The following is a 27,492-nucleotide window of genomic DNA, read 5'->3' on the forward strand; positions in this document are numbered from 1 at the left end:
ACACCCTGTATTGAAGACATTTTTAAGTTTTTGCCAGTTTCTGCCGGTTTTTACCAGTTATAACCAGTTTCTGCCCCTGGCACGGCAAAAACTAGTTTCTGCCAGCAGAAAGCCAACCCTGGTTAGGTTGCAACTGCGACAAAGCACACCACATCGAATGCCTCAATTTGATTTTATGTGAGCAGATATCGCATAAAAACTGCAGTGAAAACCTCAAAAAACAAACACGATAACGTTGAGTTTTTAGGGAAATACCCCAAAATTCACAGAAAGTTTTACTTTTTTATTTTGCTTCTTTAAGGATAGTCAGTACCCTGTATACTGTCAATGTTAATTTGTACAGGTTCATGTACCTTTTTCTGAAAATCTATTAAAGATACAAGTATGAAATTTTTTCTGTACATTAAGTAGACTCTTTTCTCTATACTGAAGTAACATTTTACAGAAAGGAAGCTTAGTTTTTTTTTTAAAAAATTCTAATGTGCAAGTCACTGTATTTGTTTCAAAAAATACAATTTTGCCACACAAAATCAGCTCTATAAAAAATAATTTTCGAATATGAGAAAAAGTTTACTTCAGTATATGCAGTTAGATGTATGGAATGGGTGGTAAAAATTTCAAAGCCTAACACAATTTAGTTTCTGAGAAACAGGAACAATTAGTTTCAAAACTACCATTTTGAGATATTGCAATTTAAAGGGGAAAATCATACCTCATCAAAATAGGTTTTACATTTTTTAAAGCTTATTTTAACTTACTTCTAATACGAGCACGTTCAAGATGTTTGTATCATTAAAAAGGTATTAAAATGGAGTTTCAAAATACAGTAGAAGACTGTTATAACGCTGATCTGTATAACGCAATTCTCTATAAACTTAACTTATTATTAATCTTTAAAAATCCCTCTGTTTTGCTTTGCAAGCACTAAAATTGTTTAGGCAAATTAATTTTGAAAGTTTTTTTATATTTCCATCTTATTTCCATCCATGCCCTACAGTATAAAAATTGTACAAAATGGTTTAAAAGAAATGGTGTAGAGATTCAGAAAATAAGAATGAAAAGGTAATATTCTATCATTCTAATTGGAGTGATGTTTTAAGTGGGGTTCCTCAGGGATCAGTTTTAGGGCCTCTTTTGTTTATTATATTTATGAATGACATCAATGATAATATTTCTGGAAGCATGAATTGTTTTGCTGACGATGTAAAAGTTATGGGGACTGTCGAAAATGAAGAACAAGTAAAACAGCTGCAAGAGGATTTAGATCATATTACTAAGTGGGCAGATAAATGGGGTATGGCAGTTAATGTAGGGAAATGTCAAGTGCTACACTTAGGTCATGGAAATAAGCGTATGAGATATCGTTTACAGGGTTCAGTCATAAATCAGGCAGAAAATGTTATGGATCTGGGTGTCTTTATAAATCAGGACTTCAAGTTTAGTCAACAGTGCAGTATTGCTAGTAACAAAGCCAACAAAATGCTTGGGTTCATCAATAGGTCTATTTCAAACAAATCTAAGAAAGTTCTTCTGCCTTTATATAGGAGTTTAGTAAGACCTCATTTGGAGTATGCTGTTCAGTTTTGGTCGCCTTATCTGAAGAAAGATATTTTTGTATTGGAAAGGGTTCAAAGAAGGGTAACTAAATTAGTAAGGGGACTGTCAGATTTAGATTATGATACCAGACTTAATAGGCTTAACATGTATAGCCTGGAGCAAAGGAGAGTCAGAGGGGACATGATTCAGTTATTTAAATTTATCAAAATGAAAGATGTAAATAGATTAAATTTTTGCGGGGAAAGCAGGACAAGGGGTCATTGTTTTAAGCTATTTAAATCTCAGGCTAACTTGGAAATCAGGAAAAACTACTACTTTAGCAGGGTCGTGGGCACTTGGAATAGCTTACCGGAAGAGGTGGTCATGAGCAAGGGAGTGGATAGCTTTAAGAGGGCCATTGATCTTCATTGGGGACTAATAAATTGACTAGGACCAGCCTAGCTGGGCCCAGTGCCTGTTGCTGGTCGTCACATTTGTATTTGTATTTGTATTATTTCAAAGCTTTTAAATTGAAAATGAGTACTCATAGTAAACAGAAAATACCAAATGGCTCTTGAAAAGGCAGCTGTTATACAAACCATGAAGCTAGCAGAAGTGCTGAGAGAAGATTTTGATTGTGAAACATGTTTATTTGTGAACAACTCATTGTAATATTGGTGCTTTAATACTCATTGCAGATAAAACTCATTCTGAAGTGCTAATACATAGATATATTCTGAATATTAGTTTCAAAATTTGTGAAATGACCTAGATAATGCCAAAACCTATATAACGCAAAAGCTCTGGTCCCAAGGTGTGCGTTATAACGGTCTTCTACTGTATATAAAAATCAAAAAATCGAATTTTTGAAAGTATTTAGGCTACTGACTCCCCTTAAGCACTCACGCTCCCTAAAATTCTTCTATGTTCCTCTAGGAGATTTCCCCCCCAGGTTGAGAGCCCCTGTTCTACAGAATTTTTTGAGGCACAGGTTAAATGAGTAAACACGATCTTAACAGTAGATAAAATCTGACCTTCGCTCCAAGGGTCAGGAGCCTCGAAGTAACCAGTGACCAAGGTATCGTCATCGGGGAAAGTGACCCTCCTCCCCCCTACGTGACCCCCGAGGTCTCTGAGGGTGGACGCAGACGATCTCTCGTTGGGGGAGGGGGGAGCAGAGGCAGAACGTTCGATGATCGTACACTCCAGATCTAAGCCCAGTGCAGCCATTCTTTGTTTTAAAGTCTATCCTTCATATCCTCCACAGAGATCGACTTGAGCGTTTAGCAATTGGTGACCCGGACGTGATTTTAGAAATGTTTACTTTCGTTTGAATTGCGGACGAACTGAGTCGAGCTGAAATCGTGAAAGCGATCGAGTGTAATGATAATAACGTCCAGCTGCTCTTTTAGATTTTAGAACGGAGAGATATTTCTTTTCAATCATTAATAGCACTCGGTTGATCTTTAAAATAGCCAGAGTTCTCAGATTGGATACGTTTTTTCCAAATTCTCACAGCTGTGTCTTACTGTTGTCAACTTTTCTTCGGATCAGAAGAATACAGGCACGGTTACAGTTACCAAGCAAAAAAAAAAAAAAAGCATCAGATCAAGGAATAATGAGCAATTTTGGATCCTATGAATTACTTTTTCACCAGATCTGATTCGATTTTTTTTTCGATTTTCGATTCCGAGTCACAACTGACTACAACTGTATTTATGTCGAGGACTGCATATTAAGTTCCTTGCCTCCTATATTTTTTCATACCGATAGATGGCAGCACCATCACCGGATCGAACAGTTAATGAGAATTTAGAACTAGACCAGGAGCTAATAGCTACCTGATCATGTTTATTAAGGTTATCGCCTTAGTTCTTCTACAGCCTGTCCAGTTTGACTAAACTCCCAATGAGAGCAAAATGGTCACTGGATAGCTGTAGCTTTTCAAGGCAAGAATTGCAAATGAGGGAGTTGCTTGGTTCTTCCGATTCCGAGTCACAAGTGACTACAACTGTATTTACGCCGAGGACTGCATACTAAGTGCCTTGCCTCCATTATTTTTCATACCCATAGATAGCAGCACCATCACCGGATCGAACAGTTATTAATGAGAATTTAGAACTAGTCCAGGAGCTAATAGCTACCTGGTGCTAGCACCCCCCAGAGGTATCGTTTCACTTGGAGGACATTGAGACCACGAGCCTATTTAACGTCGCCCAGGCACCATTAATGACGACGGTGGATCTTCGACCATCGAGGTTCGAACTCAAGACCCTCCGGCCCCAAATCTGACACTCTACCGATTTTTCATATAGGGACTCTATACCGATCGGGCTCAGTCTGGTTTTCGAAATTGATTTTTTCTAACGTTTAAAAATAAAATAATCAAAATAAACGCATCAGATCGAGGAATAATGAGCATTTCGGCTCCTCTGAATCACTTTTTCACCAGAACTGAGGGTTCAAATCAAACGGATCGTGACAAATGAGCCAATACTGTCAGAAAAATTGAAAATCAATTTAATCTTAAATATTTTAAGAATAATATTCACATTTAAAAGCTCATCCTTAAATTTTACTAATTGAATTTTTTAAAAAAAAATCGGGAGCCGTGGTAGCCCGATCGGTATTGGCCCGATCGGACCTGGTTTAGAAATAGACCAGGTAGCTATTAGCTCCTGGTCTAGTTCTAAATTCTCATTAACTGTTCGATCCGGTGATGGTGCTGCCATCTATCGGTGCATAAAATAATGGAGGCAAGGCACTTAGTATGCAGTCCTCGACATAAATACAGTTGTAGTCAGTTGTGACTCTGAGGTTGCGTTCGACGAACCTCACCGATCAAACGGTAAGTAACCAGTTACTAACCGCGGCGTTCTATGATCAACCGGTTACCATTCTAAGCAGTTGATTGGTTGATTGGAGCAAATGATCATTAGCTGTCACGTGACTAACTAACCGGTCGCGCTCGTCGAACGCATTCTGAATAGGGATAGGAACAAATAAGCTAATACTGTCATATAAATTGAAAATCAATTTAATCTTAAATATTTTAAGAATATTATTCATATTTGAAAGCTTAATCCTTAAATTTTATTTATTGCATTTAAAAAAAAATCGTTTGCAGCATTATTATGGAAATGACGATGGCATCGATAATGTTCGAAACCAAAAGATGGCGTTCACGTTTGCGGCTTTCTGCTACATAGTGGCTTTAATATTGACTGCATTTCTCATTTTCTTTGCAGTATTCCATGTAAGTTGCTCCATAATGGACTGATTTTAAATAATTCACTCCTACGTAGGAGTCCTTCTCGATGTCATTTCTCTAGTGCGTAGTAATCCAATGAATAGGGCTGGGACATTATTTTCCAAAAGTGGAAAGAACCGGTAAAAACCGTCCTGGAAAAAATGTATTTTCGCCAATGTTTGCCCAAGTGGCTGAAATAGATGCGCTGGGGATCGATTATAGCTAGTTTAATTTTTATTCATTTCAACTTATCCGTTATTTTTTATGTTTTTAAACTCAAAATATTCAATGCATTATTGAAACAGCCATCTAAATGTTAAGTTGGTACTGTTTCAGTATAATTCATTTTTAATCAACACTTGGTTTTGTTAAAAAATTAGTAATGTTTTCCCAACCATATCTTAATGAAAATTACACATACAAATAGTTTTTTTGTATTTGTAGTTCATCTGAATTTTCATATCACAAGACTTCTTTTTTTGACATAGCAATGTCAAGTACTTATGTATGAAGTGTATACCTATAAAATACAAATGATTAATTTGCTGATTAATGGAGACAGTTTAAAATTCTGAGAGTAGGAGTCTCATTTTCCTTCGGAGTTCGAAACTCTGCCGGTGCTGTCCGAGTCTGAGTCAGTTATTTTTCTTCAGATTCTGCAGCCCAGTGTTGCCAGATGGTCAAATCCAGATTTCCCCAACTCCCTTCCAATTTTTCCCCAAAAAGTGTTGTTTTCTACCAAACTGCCATGTGCAGGTAAACGGCAGTATCTGCAGAAACGAGTTTTCGAGATATTTGAAGAGATGTGCATCAGATTCAATATTAACCATAGGGAAAGGTTGGAATTAGACGTTTTTTCGCGCCTTTTTGTCAGCGGAAACCAAATGAGCAAGCTAGTAAAATAAAGCTAACTTACACTAGATGACAAGAATGCAAAAAAATGAAAAATTTGCAGTTACTGCCCTTTACCTGCACACGGCAGCAAAATTCCCCAAACTCAAAAATTATTTTTCCACTAATATTTTCAGAAAATGAATCGACTTCCTCTAATATTTTTGTCTCTTGAAAATATTTTTTCCCTCCAAATAGCCAAATTTTCTTAGAAAATTCCCCAACTTTTTTTTTTCTTTCCATTTTCACTTTTTTTTTGTCTTCTTTATCAATATCTTTCTTTATCTGTACTAATAATAAAGCTGGAAGTCTCTCTGTTTGGATATTTCTCTGTCTGTCAGGATCTCTGTGACGTACATAGCGCCTAGACCGTTTGGCCGATTTTCATGAAATTTTTCAAAGAATTAGTTTGTAGCATGGGGGTGTGCACCTTTAAGCGATTTTTCCAATATCCAATTCTGTTCTTTTTCTATTCCAATTTTAAGAACATTTTCCCAAGCAAAATTATCATAAGATGGACAAGTAATCAACTTAATATTTAATGGCGCTGCTGACCACCCACTAAGCTCAACTATTGATTGGCTCACCTGACTGCCCACTTAGCTCAACTGACGATTGATTGGATCGACTGACCCAGGGTTTAAGCTGGGTTCAAAAGTTCTTTAGCATAAAAGCTAAAATTAAGGAAAAAGTTTTAGCAAAATGCTAAAAAATGTTTACATTCTCATATCTTTCTAAATGCCTCTGTGTTTCATCTCCAGTTGAAAATAATTGAAAATTTCTTCTATGATATCTTTAAAGCAATAAGTACAGCAGCGTTTTTTTAAACATAAAATAAAAGTCTTGGATTATGTTTATCATTAAGAAAACATATGTTTGGTTTTTAGAAAATTGCACTCTCCTCCTCCTAATAATGCAGTTTTTGAGGTTACATAATGCTGGATAAAACAAAGTATTGAACTTGATTGTAATTTAAGCATCTTTACTGAGATTTAAAGATTAAGTTGACTATCGCCATGCGTGCTTCCTGTCTTGGATTATCAGTTTCGTTTTTTTTTAAATTGACTTATTTTTTAGTTGAGCAAAAAAAGCGAAAGTGCTTTGCTTTACTTTCGCAATTGAGATAGTGTTTTTACATTTTGCGAAAAATGCGATCGTAGCATAAACCCTGGACTGACCGCCCACTAAGCTCAACCAACGATTGATTTGTTCAACTGTCCGCCTACTAAGGTCAACTAACCGGCAATTAACTTCAAAGGACTTTATGATTGGCTCAACTGTCCGCCCACTAAGCTTAATTGAACTTTGATTGGCTCAGCTGAAAGCCCACCAAGCTCAACTGACTATTGATTGACTCAACTGACTGTCCACTAAGCTTAACCGACCTTTGATATGCTCAACTTTTGCTACCAAGCTACCATAACTTGGAACCGTAACATGGGCAAACCAATTGGCAAGAAATTGATCATGCATTATTTGTAAATATAGAGGGGAACCAAAAGACCTTTTAATTTTTTACTACGGGCAAAGCCGTGCAGGTGCCACTAGTCATAAATACGAGCGCCTGGCCCAGAGATGAGAAATAACCAAATATTTTTTTTCTACTCGCATTTACTACTCTGCTTCTGTATGTACATTTAAACTATGATTTTTGTATATATTTATCCAAGAACATTCTTCATCACACATATTTTTATCTGTTTCATGTATCAACTAGTTACTCACGCAGAACATTAATGTGAATTCCGTAGCATAATATTCCACATAATGCGAAATGCGAATTCCATAAAGTTCAGTAAAGCTAAACCAACGCTGTTTGATACAAACAATGTAACTACTACTTCTTGGCGTGAATCTAAATATGAAAAAATTCTTTTCACCTTGATTTCCCCCCCCCCCCCAGGTTTTCCCTAAGAAAAAAAAAATCCCAAAAGAATTCCCTTCAAAACCCATTTTCCCAAAGAGCACCAGATTTCCCCAAAGTGGGGAAATTTCCCCCAATCTGGCAACACTGCGTGCAGCCCTGGTTAAGCAAAGTAGTCATCACCAAATACTTCATTTCAACCGACAGAATTTCAAACCTATGCAGCAATTTTGATACCTAAACTTTTTTTAAAATTGACCTTTGAGTGCTGGTATGGGTTCTGTTAATGTGATCATTTTGATCAGATAACATAATTTTTATTCAGAAAATTGACAGTGATCCGATCTGTGTTTCAAAAACTCTCGTCATCGTTTCAGGTGATCGCTTTCGATGAACTGAAGTCTGACTACAAGAATCCGATAGACCAGTGTAACAGCTTGAATCCGGTAAGTTCCCGTACATTAATTTCTACTATACTTATATGCTTTCATTTACAGTTTTCTATTAATTTCTATAGAAATGACTACTTATGTCGCATTAAACTACTGCCCAGCAGACTTAGATAAAATGAAAAACTTTCTGCGAGCACAAATCCTAACTCAGGGTTCGTACGCTCCTTCAAAACTCCTCCACTACTCCTTCATTCAGGAAATTTTCCGGAAGGGCCCTTCAAACTCCTTCATTTTAGTTTTAATTCCTTCAAATCTCCTTCTTTTTTAGTTAGAGACTACATAGTTTTTCTCTATGACAGTGACTTAAAATACTTCAATTGACAACTTAACATCGTCACCAGGGCAAAGATATATTTACAATTTTGATGTAGTAATTTCGTATATTTCTATTTTTCATAAAGATGTGATTTACAAATTGAACATAGGAGTCGTAAAAGTTGAAGGTGAAAATATTATTAGAAAACTAAGACATTTCATAAGTGAAGTAAAACATGCTTAAATGGTGCTTAGCTATTTTTACAAGATTTATGACTATTGCTTTTCCCTACATCACTCTCTCAGCAGCAAAAGTCAGTTTGTCTAATTATTATTTAAATATTTAAAAATACGTAAGTAGATGTACTATATTAAGTGATTGTGTTAAAGAAAACAATTGTTTAGCAAATCGCAGTTCTGACAATGTAAAAAGGGTCATTCGTGTTTGATGTCATAACTTGAGGGGGAGCCGGGGTCATGAAATTGTGACAAGGGTAAGAGAAAGAGTGATACAAAGTGACATCACTCAGTTATTACAACAATATGTTATGACATGTGACAAGAGGAGTGGTAAGGTGAAGTGTGACACTTTGTGACAATGGGAAAGGGGGTCAAATACGATGAATAAAAGTGAAACACCATTTAAGGACAGCCCATTAGTACTCCTTCAAAATCTCATTTTACTCCTTCAAAACTCCTCCAAAAATCCTTCATTTTATTTCTGAAATTGAGTACGAACCCTAATCCTATTCTGTTTCCTGTCCAACCGTTTGTAAAACCTGTTAATTTCAAAAAAAAAAAAAAACCTTATTTATTCGAGATTTGCGACATGTTGGGTTGCAGAAAATAATTCACATGAAAGTCTTTTAACTAGAGTCGTTTCCTCTGTACAATCTACAAATATTGAGAAAATCGGACGTGACAGGACTTAGTCAAGATAATTTGAGTCATTTATTGAGACAAGTTAAAGAAAAAAGATAAATATATATTTTTTAAATCTTTGAAGTATTTTAATGCCGTTAAGAGTTAAGAAATACTATTAAAGTTCAAAATTCATTTTTTATGTCCATTGACTGTGCTGAAGAACAAATAAAAAAGTTTAAATTGTGAAAGTATTTAAATTAATTTTTAAAAAACTTCTCAAAAAAGTTTAAAAATGCAAAAGTGGGCTAAATAATGGGTTTTTTAAAAAAACCCACTGGGTCCAACCCGATTGGGTCCTATCCAGCCAACTCTGCTTTAAAGTACTACCAGTAAGCTTTAAGTACTTCTTTAATGAACTTCAAAATTAATTACTGATCAATTTTGAATGATAGATTGATTTTAAGGTGTATCAAAGTTTCATCAAAATCTCAAAATGCGCATTGGCTCTATTTTTGGCAAATGTGTGCTTGCATGCTGTTGTTTTTTTTTTTTTTTCACAAAGCATATTCATTTGTGTTTTTTTTCCAGCTGGTGTTGCCCGAGTATATCCTCCACTTTTTCTACACGTTGTTGTTCCTCTTCGCCCTGGAATGGTTCACGGTGATCCTCAACCTCCCCCTCATAGGATATCACATTCACAGGTGAGGTTTCAGAGTCGTCGTTCTTGGATCGTAAAACGGTGAATGTCGTTTTTTCGTGGCCTAATTCCAATATTGTTTCGGGCAAACAATCAGTTAGATGAAAGCAAGGGCGGATCCTGAAATTCTTCAGGGAGGGGGCGATTATTTTTTTACTTGACCTCTTACTACGTATCTGATTTACACCTGCTGAAAAGAGGGTGCCAGAGACACCATTTTCATTTAAAACAACTAAAATATAGAGATTTAGCCAAGTTTTCTGTTGATAGAGGTTTTCTGAAATTGTGTTTTACAAATTCAATTTCGTTATATTTCCGGCGGAATTTTTCGAAACCCCTCCCCCTGTACCGTTTCCACCTCTTGTGTAAAGACGACAAGAGAATGCATGGTCTTTTAGAGATGTTTAATCAACATATCAATATTTACAGCTATATTACAAATTACAGATTATTTAATGTTACAAAGATATTTTGAACTGCGAGAGCCACACTCCGCAACTCATCTGCTCTTTGCACTACGAGAGTCTCCCCCTTTGACCTATTTACTTTCTCTTATATACGGGGATTCGTTTGGCGGGGAATGCACCCCTGTTTACAACAGTCAGATGATGTTGACAAGTTGGTGGAAAAATGTTCCCTATAGTGTCACAGACATCATATCACACCAAACGGAGAAAGTTTATGTGCACAACAAATGTCCAGCTTCGGATAGAATTCAGCTATTCTGAAGATCTAATTTCGAACATTTCTCAGAAAAGGGGAGCAAAAACCGTATTTACGTGTGGTCTTATACTTATCCAGTTCCCATACTGGTGACAGATATAAAACACCCGCGTAACATGTTTTTCTCACGATGAGTGTGGTCTGGAAAAAAATTTCTAGACCGACCCCACACATTGAATCAAAATAGCAAACAAGTGGAGGAATCGCATCGGTATACCCCTAACATCATCAAAAGTCGTCTAAAACTGCTTTTTGGAACTTCAGTTTCCAAAATGTTTCCGAGAGGAAGATTTGAACCCAATTATTTCCTTAATGTCGTATCAAAGATGGCCTACACTTTCGTTTTAGAACCTTAATTTGGAAAAAATGTGGGGATAAGGTCCCTCAAGGGAGGGCGATCTGTCCTTGGATGAAAGGTTGACCCCTGATTAATTTACAGGGTCTGCAGTAGGGATTTCAAATTGTTAGCTAAAATATGCTACGGGGCCTAAAATATAATATACTTATATTTGCAGGTAATCTAGGCTCTAGTGGGTACTAAATTTTAATGCTAGAATAAATAAATGAATTTCAAAAGGCTTTTTATATTTTGGTTCACTACATGTATACCTGGAGTCAATTCGGACGCAAATCTGGACCGCTCCGAGTTCCTTTCGTAAATTTTATATCGTTAAAGCAGCCTTTTCATGAAATTTCGTTCTTAAAATGAGACCTCTCGCTACATTTCATTTGTAAAAACTTCTTTCTTGACTTTTGAGCTCCATCCATTTCTCTGAAAGCAAAACAACAGTATAAAAAACACCTTTTGACTTCAGAGTTATTCCCGACAAAGTCCTTCGTGCAGAAGGTGTTTTGGATTAGATTTGTGATAGTGAATCATGCACCATACTTTTTTTTTACAAAAGAAAAAGTTCACACAATTTCCATTTTTTCCCCCTCTCAAAATGCAGGCCTAAAAATAAAAAGCTCTATCGACCCCCGAATACTGAACCCGAGTATTTTTCAATAGTAAATATTTTTTTAAACAATAAGAAGCTTAGTTTTAAAATAGAAACTTTCAGATATATGTGTGAATCAGACATCTTTAAAAAAAAGAATAACTTTTATGATGAATGCTAATTGTGCTTTTCTAGCGATCGTATCGGGTTAACGTGATGGTAAATTATTGCTTTTATGATAAATTATTGCTTTTTGAGCGATGCAGTCTTGTCGATGTGATGGTAACTGTGTGTGGTACGTTTTCCAGGTACCGTACCAGGCCGGTGATGAGCAGGCCTGGGCTCTACGACCCCACGAGCATCATGAATGCGGACCAGCTCTCCAGGGCCATGAAGGAGGGATGGATCAAGCTGGGCTTCTACATCATCTCCTTCTTCTACTACCTATACGGGTCAGTTGTCCAACACCTACGCACTCAGACTCGTTTATGTAGCGAGTGGGAGGGGGGGGGGCATTGGCGCCCATATAGGGAGACAAAGTGGAGGGTCAAGGCCCCCTCAGAAATTAATAACGATAAATATACGCAAATAAGACCAAAAACTTGAAAACCCCCCACGAAAATTTTAATGCTGCAGTCTGCACCATGAAAACAAGGGTGCCTACGAGAAGGGTCTTGTAGGCACCAAGGGCGCCCATATAGGGGGGATCAAGCCCCCCCTTTAGAAATGAGAACTTTCTTGCTTTCGGTACTTTTTTCTTTTTCAAAATGCAAAAAACATTTCTTCTCCTGCAATTTAATGAATAAGTTATTAAAAAGGTCAAATTTTAATGACAAATCTGTACTGAAATCGGTTCCCATTTGGCAAATATCCTGCTAAACCAGGGGGAAGATATCTGAACCCCCCCCCCTTTAAATTTTCCATATAGGTGCCCATGGTGAGGGCTTGTCCCGCCATATAAAAACCTGGGGGGGGGGGAACCAGGGAATTCAAAAATCAACAAAAGGGAAAATAGTATACATGCCAACTCTACTGTTTTTGACTTGAGACTACCGTTTTTGACTTCCATCACCCGATTTCCCGTTTTATACGATTTTCTCCCGTTTTTGCAGTTTTTACAGTCAGTCATCAAAAAGTTTCACTTTCTTCTCAATAGATGGCGCCCTTTCCTAGTCTACCAATGTCGGGGAATAAGAATTGTTCCAATTAATAACTCGTTTAGTAAAAATTAATTTTTTGGAAGCTTTCCACATTGCATGCTAAACAAAGCACGTGCTTTGCCGAAAATGGCAGCAGATTTCAATCTTTTTGCATCTTGAAAATATTTCAATTATTTTGAAAGTTTGAAGTTGTTTTAACATGTGCTACACTATACCTACTTATTTTATATTTTATTTTCATAAAATAATGAAAATAAAATCAATATTTTATTTTCATAAAATATTGATTTTTTTTTTTTCGGATTTTGGTAATTAAATTTTGGTAGCTACTTTTTTGGTAGAGACTGGGGAATGTACGAAACTTAAGCAAATTCACTCCTTATTATTTGGTTTTTCCTTTGCACAATATTTTTCTTGCTGCTATAAATTTGCTTACATCGGTGAAAAATCCACATTTCACTTTAAATTTAGTATTTATGTTATTTAAAAGCATAATTTAATAATTTTGTTGCGAAATATGTCGCTGGTGAATCACCTATGTACCTCTAGTGGAATCTCCTGTTTTTTTCCCTTCGGTGGTTGGCAAGTATGAAATAGAGGAAATTTTGAAATTTTTCTTAAAAACTTGGAAAGGTGCAGGGAGTTTTATTAACTTTTTTTTTCAAATAAGAAGTTGAAAAAAATCATATATAAACAACTCAAATATATAAACTACCTGGAAAAAACATAAAAAATAAAATAATTTTTTAAAATTTTACTTAATTTTTTTATTTATTCATTTGCTTGAGTGAATGCGGTCGACCCCGATTATCTTGAACCTGCCCGTCTCCAAAACCTCTCTTTGTAGAAATTTTTGAATTTCCCTGTGTTTATAGTAAAAGATCGATGTTTTCCCCATGTCTAACTCGAATGAATTTTCCCAAAATCCTCTATATCTCGAATTCCGACAGTCATTTTCATGTTCGGTCACCAATGACGGGATTAGATTAATATAATCCGGCGACATTCAAAATGGACTGTATTTTTGATTCCAAGGATGACTAATTGCATTTATAAAAATACTTTATAAACCATTTACAAATACAGTCGGACCTCCATATATCGAAGTAGCAAATTGCTGGAAAAAAATTCGATACATAGAAATTTCGATATATAGAAACGATCTTATTTTATCTTAAAAATCTCCTAAAACATTAAAATTAAAGCTAATTTTTGTGTATGAAACATAATTTATAATTCATACGAGCATCGGATTAAAGGAAAGTTAATAACTAAAAATATAACAGAAATGACATTTTTGCGCCTTCATGCATCTTCATTTTTCGGCAATTAACTGGATTCACAACGTTAGGGGGGTTTCGTTTTGACAATGTAATCAAGAGAAAAGTAAAAAATCAATCTACTTAACTTGAATGATTTTTACTGAAGCTAAAACGACTAGGAACGATAATCAACAGACAAAAGGGATGACTTGAAACTGATTTTACAGTGTTACTGGTTACAACTAAGATTTGAAATAAACTTGAGGGAATTTAAGAACTCTAGAACGAAAAAACGACCTATCTACACACCCCTCAACATCGGATTCCTTATGAGTTTTGTAGCAACCTTCAGGGAACATCATTTTCTCCCCTAACCTTTATTTTTAATGAGACAAATAGCCTAAAAAAGAAAAAAAAATCTACGAATGTCTCGAAAAAAATTCGATATATAGAGATTTTTCCGATGTATAGAAACAATTTTTCTATGTAATGAACATAGAAATTTGCTGGGATTTCGATATATAGAAAATTTTGATATGCGGAAGTTCGATATATGGAGGCTCGACTGTATATACAAAATGATTCCAGTAATCATTTACAGCTAACAAATATACCTGTTCAAATTTTAAGGCACCAAATACCCTATTGTAAAGGATAGCTATGCTCCGTTGTAGGAGCTCTACAAAACACAAACCGTATTCCGAACAAATTGGCGAACAACGACTAAAACCAAAACAACGGGTTGTTCTGTGGAGGCTCACATACAATTTCTATAATTCAAGGCTCGTATATAATGCAATGATGCAACACTACAGTAATTAAAACTGTAGTTTTATATGTATTTACAGGGTTTGTACGCCTCCTGAAAATCCTGAAAGTTTTTTCTAAGGGCTCTTAAAACTCCTGAATTTTTGTTTTAACCTCCTGATTTCCCCCCTCTCCTCTTGGAAATAAATCCAATTTTTAATTCTTTTTTGTTGATTGAATAGTGTGTGAAAAAAAAATTACTAATCGATTAAAAATTTGATAGCCAAGTAGATTAAATGTTACTGAAACTAATTTTCTTGTAAAAACTGCTCGTGTTCTTACTCCTGAAAGTTTTGCTTTTGACTCCTGAAAACTCCTGAAATTCATTTTGTCTGGAAAAGTATGAACCTTGTATTTAATTTAATTTTTCTTTACACGGCACCGTGGTGTATCCCATTATATATTTTATTAATAGAAGCCATGGACCCTCTCCCTAGGGAACCCTTGCTTTAACATTCATTTACCACTTTAGTAACTGAGGAGAAAAACTTAAATTTAGATGTAACAAATTTTTGAAAGAAAAAAATATAAGCGCATTTTTTTTTATTTTTGAGTGCATATTTTAGGTACTTTTAGAGCATATAGGGTGACAGCATCAGTTACAGATGTTCTTAAGACATCGATCTCAGGTTAACTCCATTTTCTGAGCCTTTTAACCCCTTCAGATCTGGTGTCAGGTATACCGGACATACACTTTAAACAGCTGCTAATCCTTTAATAATTGATTTAATTAGTTGATTTTCTTTGTAGTCGACTCTTTACATTCTACTCATTATAATCTGTGAAATAATCTTTCGTTTTGGGATTGACAACGCTGACATTTATTTATTAATTTAAAATAATAAATAAAAATAAAAATTATATCATTCCAAAGCAAATCTATACTAATAATATAAAGCTGAAGAGTTGGTTTGTTTCAATACACTCATCTCAGGTACTACAGATTTGATTTGAAAAATTATTTTTGTGTTGAATAGTCCATTTATTTAGGAAGGATATAGGCTATATGAGGTCATGCTATGACTAATGGAAGTGGAGCAGCAATAATTTGAAATTAAATCAAAAATAATTATGATGCATTTTTTGTCGCATCAGTAACTCGAGCTTTTGTTGCCCGAAAAGCTCAGTCGGTAAGGCGCTCGGCCAGCAACCCTAGGGGTCTCGGGTTTGGAGAAAAATAAGGTGCTTTAACCCCTTCAGACCTGGTGTCCAGTATACCGGACATACACTTTAAACAGCTGCTAATTGGTTGATTTTTTTTTGTAGTTGACTCTTTACATTCTACTCATTATAATCTGTGAAATCATTTTTCGTTTTGGGATTGACAACACTGAAATATAAGGATTGAACGATAGAGAGTGGCTCATTTTTCCAACCACGGATTTTCATCTGAAAAACGAGGTTTTTTTCCTGATTTTTTTTAAAAAATATATAATCTTTAATTGTTTCAAACGCTTATATTATGTTTTATAATCGTTTGTAGAACATTTTATAATAAAGTTTGTTTGGTATTTTATCGTTTTTGTATATGAAACATTGATTTCAAAAATATGAGTCGGGAATATTGGACGTGCCATAACTCTTTTAATTTTTCTCCTACAAACTGAAAATGTTGTCTATAAGATACCCTTTACCATAGTACACTGTGTACCAAATATCAACACTTTTGGTCCAATATTTCGTGATTCCGACTGAAGGGGTTAATGTCTGAGACTTAAAACTATTTTTCTCTCATGCAGAAGGCCTCATGATTTAACCATTTCAATCATCAAACTGGATTTAACCACCATAGAACTGACCAAAACTTAATTACATGAAAATACTCTTCAAATTTGTATGTATGTGAGAGATGTGTGTTTTGTAACTAATAAATCTGTTAGTTGGAAGTTTTTTAATGAAGCACAACAGTTTTAGTTAATTAAATATAATATTAGTGAAGTAATTTACATTATTATAACAATAGTAGTGAACAAATTTCAACTTTCTTCAAAATGAGTAACTGACATTGCTCACAACTAAAGCAAAAGAAATGAAGAATACAAAATAGCCTGTAACATAAATACAGTAACTTTTCAGTGGTGTTGCTTTTTAATTTTCAAAAGTGTTTCCCCCCTGTACCTTTAGTTTTGTTTTTAAAAAAAAAAATGACTGTATATGTTTCTGAAAGAAGTTTTTTTTTTTTTCTCTCATTTATTCTTCAAAATTACTTGAAATACTTTCAAATACTTTCGACATTTGTGTGTTAGAATTAAAATTTATCAATTCAACTGACGATGTTTCACTCGATTATTTTTTTAACGTTACCGCACATTTTTCATGTAAACCTTATCTTCTAAACATGCTGTAATTGCTACAAACTGTAAAACATACTATTTAGATGAGTAATAAAATATCATTGATTATGGTTTGTTTTGCATTTCTTTTTAATAAATTATTAATTGGTTTTCATTTAAAATTTGATAAATATCTATGTGGCCAAAACTGGATAAAACTGATTTCATCCCGATCGGTTTAAACCGGTTTTATCCATGGTTAGAACCACCTCTGACCGAAACTCTTACAACCCTGGCAGGGTTCGTCAAAACTCCTCTAATACTCCTTCATTTATAAAAATTTTTTGAAGGGGCCTTTCAAACTCCTTCATTTTGGTTTTAACTCCTTCAAAACTCCTTCTTTTTTAGAGTTCAAGACTACATAATCTTCCTCTATAACAGAAACTTAAAATGCTTCGATCGACAACTAACTAACGTCACAAAGGCGATCTTAATGTTGTCATTTCGTGCATTTATTTTTTCGATTTACAAATGGATCTTAGTCAATCCATAAAAGTTGAAGGTGAGAATTTTATTAGAAGACTAAGACATTTCATAAGTGAAGTAAAAGATGCTTAAATGGTGCTCGGCTATTTTTTCAAGTTTTATGATTATTGTTTTTTCCCTCACCACACTCTCAGCAGCAAAAGTCAGGTTGTCTCATTATTATTTAAATATTTAAAAATACATAAGTAGATGTACTATGTTAAGTGATTGTGTTAAAAAAAAACAATTGTTTAGTTAATTGCAGTTATGATGTTGTAAAAAGGGTCATCCACAAGGGATGTCATGCCTTGAGGAGGAGACGGACTCATGAAATTGTGACAAGGGGAAGAGAGAGAGGGTGACAAAAAGTGACATCACACAGTTATTGCAACAATATGTTTGTGAAAAATATGACATGTGACAAGAGGAGGAGTTTGGGGTGAAGTGTGACACTTTGCGATAAGGGTGCAGATGGTCAAATATATTGAAAAAAGTGTGACATCATTTAATGACACTCCATTAGTACTCCTTCAAAATCTCATTTTACTCCTTCAAAACTCCTCCAAAACTCCTTCATTTTATTTCTGAAACTGAGTACGAACCCCGCAGCGGCGTACGCAGACAAATCAGTTCGGGGGGGGGGGGGCTGAGCTCGAAAGTCTTTGAGCTGGGGGGGGGGGGGATACTTATGAACTGGTAGCTAAGAAAAGTTCATGTATCGCTTTTCTGATATCAATACGAATGTAAGATTTCAAAAATACATCATGAAAAAAACTTGTTCTTTATTATAATTTTTATAATTAATTTTGAAAATTTCGGGGGGGGGGGGGGGCTGTAGCCCTATCAGCCCACCCCCTGGGTACGCCACTGGAACCCCGATTAAGGGACACCTCCTTTAAGGGACATTTTTTCTGGTCCCAGTCCCTTTGAACAGCGACTACCATGTATTTACCTCTAATTAAGGAACACTCTGTTTAACGGACAGTCACAAGAAAAAAAAAAAAAAAAACTTTGTGATAAACGATGCTGATGGTCAAATACATTGAAAAAAAGTGTGACATCATTTAATGACACTCCATTAGTACTCCTTCAAAATCTCATTTTACTCCTTCAAAACTCCTCCAAAACTCCCTCCTTATTTCTGAAATTGAGTATGAACCCCGATTAAGGGACACCTCCTTTAAGGGACATTTTTTCTGGTCCCAGTCCCTTTGAATAGCGACTACCATGTATTTACCTCTAATTAAGGAACACTCTGTTTAACGGACAGTCACAAAAAAAAAAAACTTTGTGATAAACGATGCTGATGGTCAAATAGATTGAAAAAAAAAGTGTGACATCATTTAATGACACTTCCTTCAAAATCTCATTTTACTCCTTCAAAACTCCTTCATTTTATTTCTGAAACTGAGTACAAACTCTGCTTTCCACCGATGCCTTGTAAATAGCAACTGGCTCATAAAATTCACTCCGATAACACTAGATGATTGCACACAGTGAAATCAGTTCCGTTCGACTAAAATTCTTAATTTTAAAGACTAAACTTATGTCTGTATGTTACTGGCGCCGTTATCCTGTACACAAGGGTGCCCATATAGGGGAGCAGGGGGGGGGGGCTCAAGACCCCCCTTGGAAATTAGAACTTAATTGCTTTTAATGCTTTTTTCTTTGAAATAGGTTTAAAAATTTCTTTTCCAGCCATTAATGAATAAGTTATTAAAAATTTCAACTTTTAATGTCTCTAATATGTACTGAAATCGCTTTCCATGGGGGAAATATTCTGCTAAACCGTGGAGAAAATTTTTGAGCCCCCCCTTAAAATTTTTCTTATGGGCACCCTTGCCTGTACACGCATATTTTTATGATATTTTTAGTGCATATAATCCAGGCTCTGCTTATGATTATTCTTTTTTTTTTCCAGCATGATTTACACCCTGGTTTCCGCCTTGTGAGAAAATCCACCATCGGTTCAGACTTTTGTCGTACGTGAGGACATATGACCTCAAACTTTGCTCTGGGAAGTCACGACGACAATTCTGCCGGGACTGATGATTCCGAATCCAGCTCCAGATATATAATTTGGGTTGTCACATCCATGTTGGTTTTTTTTTTCTTCTTCAGAAACTCACTCCCCAAAATGTCTGGGGGGTTGCCCTCGGGTAGAGCTTCTCTTTCGTTTACGAATACAGGCGTCCCTCGTATAACACGGTTCATTCGTTCCAAGTATTTTGATATATATTTACGTATCCGATATTTTCGATCAGCACTTTAATAGTAAATACATCCTGAAATTACTGCTATTTATTTTTTTTATTATTATTTGTAGACTTTAAATTACTGTTTTTTATTTGTATCTAAACATGCATTTCATTTTTAAAGTTATATACTTTTCAGGTTATTTTCATATATTTACAATCATTTGCAAAATCTGATAACTTAATGTTATAAAAACAAAGCACATACTACATGCATTGATATTGATTGGTTATTAGGTTACTAAATCATGTGTGACATTTGACAATTTTTATGATCGCGAGTTTTTAAACGGCATTATCGAAATTGATTTTTGTAACAGCAAGAACAATGTTCCGTGTTTTACGAGACATTTTCGAAGATAGCTTTTTTACATAATTTTTTACACTCATTAATCATGTACCTGTCAATAAGGGACACTAAGGCATACTGGCCAACTCTACTGTTTTTAACGGGAAACTCCCGTTCTTGGCTTCCATCACCCGATTTCCCGTTTTTTATGATTTTCTCCCTTTTTTCCAGTAATTTCAGTCGATCATCAGATAGGTTTACTTTCTTCTCAATAGATGGCGCCCTTTTCTAGTCTACCAATGTCAGGGAGTGAGAATTTTTCCAATCAATAACTCATTTAGTAAGAATTAATTTTTTAAAGCATTCCACATTGCATGTTCAACGAAGCACGTGCTCTGCCGAAAATGGCAGCAGATTTCAATCCTTTTGCATCTTGACAATGTTTCAATTATTCTGAATGTTTGAAGTTATTTTAACATGTGCTACTCAAAACCTACTTATTTTATATTTTATTTTCATTATATATTGATTTTTTTTTCCGGATTTTTGTAATTAAATTTTTGTAGCTACTTTTCTGGTAGAGACTGGAGAATGTATGAAACTTAAAGCAAATTCACTCTTTATTATTTGGTTTTCCTTTGCAGTGCATTTCCTTTGCAGTGCAATAAGTTATTAAACATTAACAGGCTGTATTAAAAGAAAAATGAAATTCCATCTTTTTAAAAAATACAGGGATGAAATTTTTCCGGCTTTTGCCGGAAATCTGGCTTTTTCCGTTGGCTTTTAAAACCTTTCCTCCTTTTTTTTTTGCCTCTTTCCCACCTTATTTTTTCCACATTACTTTCTACCACATAAATTTTTTTTTGGATATTTCTCTCAGTTGTAAATTTTTACTTTACAAACATACCTAATTTTAAAATTTATGTTCTCACTCGTTTAAAACTCAAATGTTTTTAATGAAAAAAATGTATTTTTCTCTAAAAAAATATGAAAAGTTGACATTATTGTGTGATGCAGCCAAGATTGACCTCAGGCTCCCCAACCATTTGCCTCTTTTTCAAAATTCATATTTATTTAGGAATAAACGCTCTTGCAGGAAATGGTACAATGCATCAAATTTTACAAAATTATTATTTATAACTTATTTAAATACATATTACCTTCAAAACTGATAAGTTAGCCATTTTTTTGTTGGATTTTTGAATATCATGCTTTCTAGGTTCTTTTTTGATGCAGTTTTGGATATCATCCCTTTAACAAAATTTTTTTTATTTCCTCCTTTTTGCTGTCTGACCACTCTCATCCATGAAGATAACATGCGTGTTATATCAAAACCATGAAGTATTAAATTCAAGTTTCTTACCGTGTTATATGGAAATCGTGTTATAATAAACTTTTATTTGATACCATGTATCGAAACTGTGTTATGCGAGGGACGCCAGTAAATGTAAATATTTTTGTGAAATTGGCCTATGCTAGTGCTTTCTCATGTTATTGATAAAGTAACTTCTTAAAATGTGAAATATATCATCAAAAATCTGGACTTATGGCCACCATGGACTTTCCACCTTCATTTTAAAGCCTCGTATGAAATACAGTGAGAAAAGTCCATTATTTGAGTCTATTTGTTTGAAAGTACATTTATTGAAAGTTCATAAGTCAATTTACAGTAGAACTTCAATTAACTGAGCTTCAATTAACTGGGGTTTCTGATCAAAGAGACCTTTCTTTTACAAAGAAAGGACCTTTTTTTAAATGTAAAAGAAATAAAATAAATTTTTAATTTTAAATTTTATTTTTCTGGAAGTTTGTGTGTTTTTAAATGCATCTTTCAATTCTTATCTTGGCATTGTATAAGTTCAACGGACTTTTTGAAACTTATTGTTAGTTATATTCCTTTTTTAGTTTTTTAATTGTAAAAATTTACTTTTTATATAATCAGTTTCATCTTTAAAAAAAAATATTCTATTGTATTTTTAATTAATGCATTTTAAAAATGTGCGATCGCTAAAAGTTTTTACTCAAAGTTTCTACTAAATGAAGTTTTTGACATCCAAAGCACTAAAGGTCCCTGTTAGCCAGGGGTGCCCACCCCCCTAAGGGCAAGGGTGCCCCCCTCAATATCACAGAGACCCACCTCCCAAAAGCAAGAGCCCCCCCCAAATGAGAAAAATACCCTTCAACCCCCCTAAAAACTTCAATGGCACAGTCTGTACCATGACCCCCCCCCCCCCACCCAAGTGGACACCCTTGTGTTAGCTTGGATAATAGTTTCTGCTGTATTGAAATTTTTAGCCTTTACTTTCTTGAAATAAATCAATGTAAAATATAAAATTCATTTTTTAATCGATTGTTAAGTTTAAACTCTGAAAACCCTTTACTTTTGGCAGTCCCCCCCCCCCCACTTACGAGCTGCCTATGACAGTAGTACGTCAAAAATCCTGACTCATGAAGGTGGTTCATTTTTTCAAAGTGTTCGAATTTTTTTGAAATGACCAAGAAAGTACTGTTTGGGAAAATAGTATGTCATTTAATCAAATAAAGTGTTTATACAATGCTTGGGTCATTTTCTCTAAACTGCTAAATTCTTGTCCTTGCTCCAAAAATAACAAACTAACTAGTATAGAAATAAAACTGACGCTAGAATGCTTTAACAACATGTTTTTATGTTTGTAAAATAAGTTAAAACAAACACTCTATCATTGTTATACATTTAAATAATTTTTTGACATGATAAATGTCATTCCCCTGTGTGTCCCTACCTCCACCATAAAGCAAAATCAGCTCTAAAGAGTCAGGAAGCCGTGCATATTTGTACAGAAATTGTTGTTTAACCTCTTAACAAGTGTTATGCAATGTTGTAAAATAGAAAAATAAAAATTCTTCAAGGTTTGCATTATTTAAAAAAAAAATAAAATAAAAAATGTCCTTTGATTTTTTGTCATTCCCCTGTCGAGGAATGGAATGAATGTTTCTCACACCTGGTAATAGTTGTATTAACTCATAATTTAATCTTTGAATTCTGGTCTCATCATAGAAATAATCTTAATTAGTTCTTTTTTAATAAATACACGGTGTCGAGTATATTCGGGTGATATCAAGTTGAATCTTGATAAGTATTTTTAACGACTGTCGTTACCCTGTCTTTGATAATTCATTTAATTTTGTAATAATCGCTCAATGAATGATTGACTCTTGTTTGTATAGAGTCCCCCCCCCCTTACTTTAAGTGACATTGATATTTGTTGTTTGCAGTTATGACAACATATAAGTTAACTTTAATTTTTGTCATTCCCCTGTCGTCCTTCCCCTGTAAAATGTAAGGGAAATAAATATCCACAATAACTACTTTTTGGACACCACGACATTGGATCTTTTTCAATTTCATAAAAGTAGTGTTTCCTTTTCCCACATAAATTATAATATCGTCAGTAAAACGCATTATTTCCTCTAAGTGTCATTCCCCTGGCACAGTGAATGCCATTCCTTGCCCTGTCCAAATTGCGCTGTTTAGGGAAAATGACCCGCTTATGTAACATGACATGCAACACAGCACATTACGCTTACAATATATAACTATAGTTGGGGCAAACCTAACCTGGCAGCATTGTGAAGATGTCGCAAATTCTCATCGTGGCATTAAACCCTCATTGATTACTGAACGGAAAAATAAAAAATATTTACAGAACTGTATGTAGTCTATGAGGAACTATTATGCAGTCATTAAACTAAAAAACTGAATAAACTTCTGGAAGATACAGACTCAGCACAAAGAAAGTTGAATTAATTTCTGTAATTAAAAACAGACTCGAACGCATTTTGAAAAGTCTTATAAATGATTGGCAGTCACAGAACTTCAATTTTTTTGTTCACAGTAGCATACTTGCCAACTCTACTGTTTTTCTCTGGTGACTCTCGTTTTTTGCTTCCATCTCCTGATTTCCTGTGTTTTATGATTTTCTCCCGTTTTTGCAGTTTTTTTCAATCATTCGTCAAAAAGTTTTACTCTCTTAATAGATGGCGCCCTTTTCTAGTCTACCAATGTCAGGGAATAAGAATTTATCCAATTAATAACTCATTTAGTAAATATTAATATTTTGGAAGCTTTCCACATTGCATGTTCAAAGAAGCACGTGCTTTGCCAAAAATTTCAGCAGATTTCAATCCTTTTGCATCCTGAAATTATTTCAGTTACTTTGAATGTTTGAAGTTATTTTAACATGTGCTACTCAAAACCTACTTATTTTATATTGTATTTTCATTATATATTGATTTCCTTTTTTTTTCGGATTTTAGGAATTAAATTTTTGTAGCTACTTTTCTGGTAAAGACTGGAGAATGTACGAAACTTTAAGCAAATTCACTCCTTATTATTTAGTTTTTTCCTTTGCATTACATTTCTCTTGCTACTACCGATTCGCTTACATCTGCAAAAAATCCCCCTTTCACTTTAAATTTAGTATTTATGTTATTTAAAAGCATAATTTAATAATTCTGTAGTGAGGATATGTCAATGTGAATGATATATATCTCTAGTAAAATCTCCTGTTTTTTTTCCTTCGCAGGTTGGCAAGTATGCAGTAGCTTAAATGATTGAATTGAATATGTTGGCATTTCAAAGGTTATCGAGGTTTTCCGACCGTTGCTTTTAAAATGTCAATTTTTAAAATGTTGCGTTAAAAAGTGATGTTCAAATATATTTGCAAAGTTTGAAATTTGCAGCCTCATTTTGTTTTGTATTTTATTCGCCGTTTCGGATGCAATTTGGTTACACTTGCTGTTGATCCAATACATTTGCAACATAATAAAGTAATGACAATTATTTTCTTGCGACGACATTTGTTGTGATAATATACTTTGTTGCATTGCAATTAAAATTTGAGTTGTGCATGTTCTGCTACTATGGCAACACAATCAAAAGTGCTACCTGTTGGCATTTTTTTTCTGGTTATATATATTTTTTATTTAAACAAGTTTGTAATTGTATTTAAGTTTAATGTAATGTATCACAAGATTTTTTTTTTTTAAACTGAAAAGCAACAAACTTTAAATGTAAAACCTGAGCGTTTTCTTTTACGTATTACTTTGAATGTGACAATATTAATTAGTAACAGTTTGGTTTGGTTTTGTGCTTTGGTGTACTATATTATATCTTTGAATCATTGTGCAAAGCACAGATTTATTTACTAATTGCCCAACATTTAAATTCATTGACTATCTGGTTACCATTTTTCATTATTTACTCAAACATTTCTTCATAGTGTGTCAATGAGTTTTCTTGACAAACACAAATTCATTGTAAGCTGTAAACGTTGTAATCTATGCATTTTCAAATGTTACATTGCATTGTATCAAGGGTCTGGCCAGAGGACATGTAGGTCCTTTAAGGACCCTTTACAAAAATCTAATTAATTAAAAAGGACCCTTCACAAAATTCTAATTTATAAAAAAGCCCCTTTAGAAAATTCTGATTAACTAATAGGACCGTTCACTAAACTTTGATTGACCAAATTGGACTTTTCTTGGACTCATTTGTTAATGAGTGCGCAAACCAGAAATCTAATCTCTACATAGTATAAAATGAAGTCCCCCAAAAGTGTCTGTGTGTTTGAACTCACAAAACTCGAGAACTACCCGGCCGATTGCGATGAAATTTTCACAGTTTGTTCCTTTAAGTCCCGAGAAGGTTTGCAGACCACTTCGAAAACAATTCGATGAATAGTTCTTTTTTATTCCAATTGAGGCCCAATTTTCACATAAATTCCCGAATATGGGCGCGAAAAATGACTCATAAATAGTAACATTATATATCGTTGGAAAGGGAAGAATTTTTCGTGTTCTACGCAATTTGTTCCAATGCTCTAACTTAATTGCGGCGGGAGTTATTCACGTTTTTAGCTCGAATTTGCTTAGGCTTAACTGAAATTTAGGCACTACTTTCTTTGTTAAATCCGTCAATAAAAAGTGAAGGAATTGTCCCACAGTTTTCTTTTTGACAGCATTGGAAAGAGCTGCTTTTTTTACTCCAGATCTAACTCGACCTAAGGTCGATAGTTTAACCCTCTATCTCCATTAGAAAAAAAGTTACAAGAGAAATAAATGAAGTTCAAAAATCTGTTCTCTATTCAAGTTTTTAACCATTTTACTTTGCGTCTCCACGGTAACGCTTTTTGAATCCATTGTTGATTTCCATCTTTCTCATTTTCAATTCTTAAACTTACTTTATTTTGTATATCCATGGTTACGCCTTTTAAATCCATCTTTCTCATTTTATTTTAATTTCTTAAAAGTATTTTAGTATGTGTCGTCATTGTTTGGCGAGAAAATTTTGCATGATGTTTTTTTTCTTTCATTTAATCCTGGTTATTGAAGAAACTTCTCTTGACGCAACGTTTTTTTTTTCAAGGTAGACCGGGCAAAGCCGGACAACGCAGATAGTCTATATTAATGGATAACTTTTCGTTTACATTTTGAAATTTCAGAAAAAAACTTGATTTTTCACAATTTTTTTTTAAATTCACAAAAATAGGACGCTGTGAAAAATCCTGGACAGACCCCTGGCTGTTTATCACTAAATTGTTTCGTATTACATCATGCAGCAGCTTTTTTTTTTTTGAGCAGAATTGTTTCGCAGTCTAACTTCCCAGAGTCTGTGTATTTGTAAATAGAAAATCATTAGGTTTGTTGTATGTGTGACAACTGTTTGTCGAATAGAGAAATGTTTCTTAAATTATTTAATTATGTTCTGAATGTGTATTGTGGTTATTTGACTGTTTTTTTTAAAGAAAATAAACTGATATGATTTTTTATAAGTGTCGTCATTTGTGATTGAACTATCCGTTTGTTGACATAGATTTTGATCAGTTATCTAAAATTTCGATGCAAATAATTCACATAACTCGATTCTGCCGTTTCAACACCAAATTTTATTTTGGGAAAATTCTTAATTTGCCTAATGGAATTTTGAGTTTTGCTTTATTATGAAATGTGAACATACACACATACATGCATGTAATAAGAGGAGAAATTTAGGCGTAGTTTTTAATGCAATTTTCCGGTGCTGTCTCTAATTTGCCAAATTATCAGCCAAAATTTTGTCGAATGAGGGAAATTTTTGGGAGGTCACACTGACCTCCCATCGGTGTCCATCCCCCATGGGCGATGCCGCACCCCCTAAAGACCCCGCAAAAGAGACCAAACTCTTGAAAATCCCCCCCTAAAAATTTTAATGTTGCAGTCTGCAACATGAAAACAAGGGTGCCTACGAGAGGGGTCTTGTAGGCACCAAGGGTGCCCATATAGGGGGGCTCGAGCCCCCCCCTTAGAAATGAGAACTTCCAATAAAGAAGAGACCAAGGGGATGTGATTCAGTTGTTTAAACTTAGCAAAATGGAAGATGTTACGGGGCTGAAGTTTAGCACTGAAAACAGGACAAGGGGTTATTGTTTTAA

The 27,492-nt window shown here is 34.5% G+C and overlaps 2 protein-coding genes across 2 annotated transcripts in view; one reads left to right on the forward strand and one right to left on the reverse strand.

Annotated features, from left to right (window-relative positions):
- Positions 1–2,766, reverse strand: part of LOC129233041 (protein phosphatase 1 regulatory subunit 37-like) — a 21,165-nt gene extending 18,399 nt beyond the window's left edge. The window contains exon 1 of the mRNA XM_054867123.1: positions 2,554–2,766. Within this exon, the coding sequence (XP_054723098.1) occupies positions 2,554–2,766 (213 nt within the window). The remainder of the gene's footprint in view (positions 1–2,553) is intronic.
- Positions 2,767–4,705: 1,939 nt separating this feature from the next.
- Positions 4,706–27,492, forward strand: part of LOC129233043 (uncharacterized) — a 51,414-nt gene continuing 28,627 nt past the window's right edge. The window contains exons 1-4 of the mRNA XM_054867124.1: positions 4,706–4,792; positions 7,919–7,987; positions 9,701–9,813; positions 11,779–11,926. Coding sequence (XP_054723099.1) covers positions 4,712–4,792; positions 7,919–7,987; positions 9,701–9,813; positions 11,779–11,926 — 411 coding nt within the window. The 5' untranslated portion in view covers positions 4,706–4,711. The remainder of the gene's footprint in view (positions 4,793–7,918; positions 7,988–9,700; positions 9,814–11,778; positions 11,927–27,492) is intronic.

Source organism: Uloborus diversus, unplaced genomic scaffold, assembly GCF_026930045.1.
Source record: "Uloborus diversus isolate 005 unplaced genomic scaffold, Udiv.v.3.1 scaffold_15, whole genome shotgun sequence".
In the NCBI taxonomy this organism is placed as follows: Eukaryota; Metazoa; Arthropoda; class Arachnida; order Araneae; family Uloboridae; genus Uloborus; species Uloborus diversus.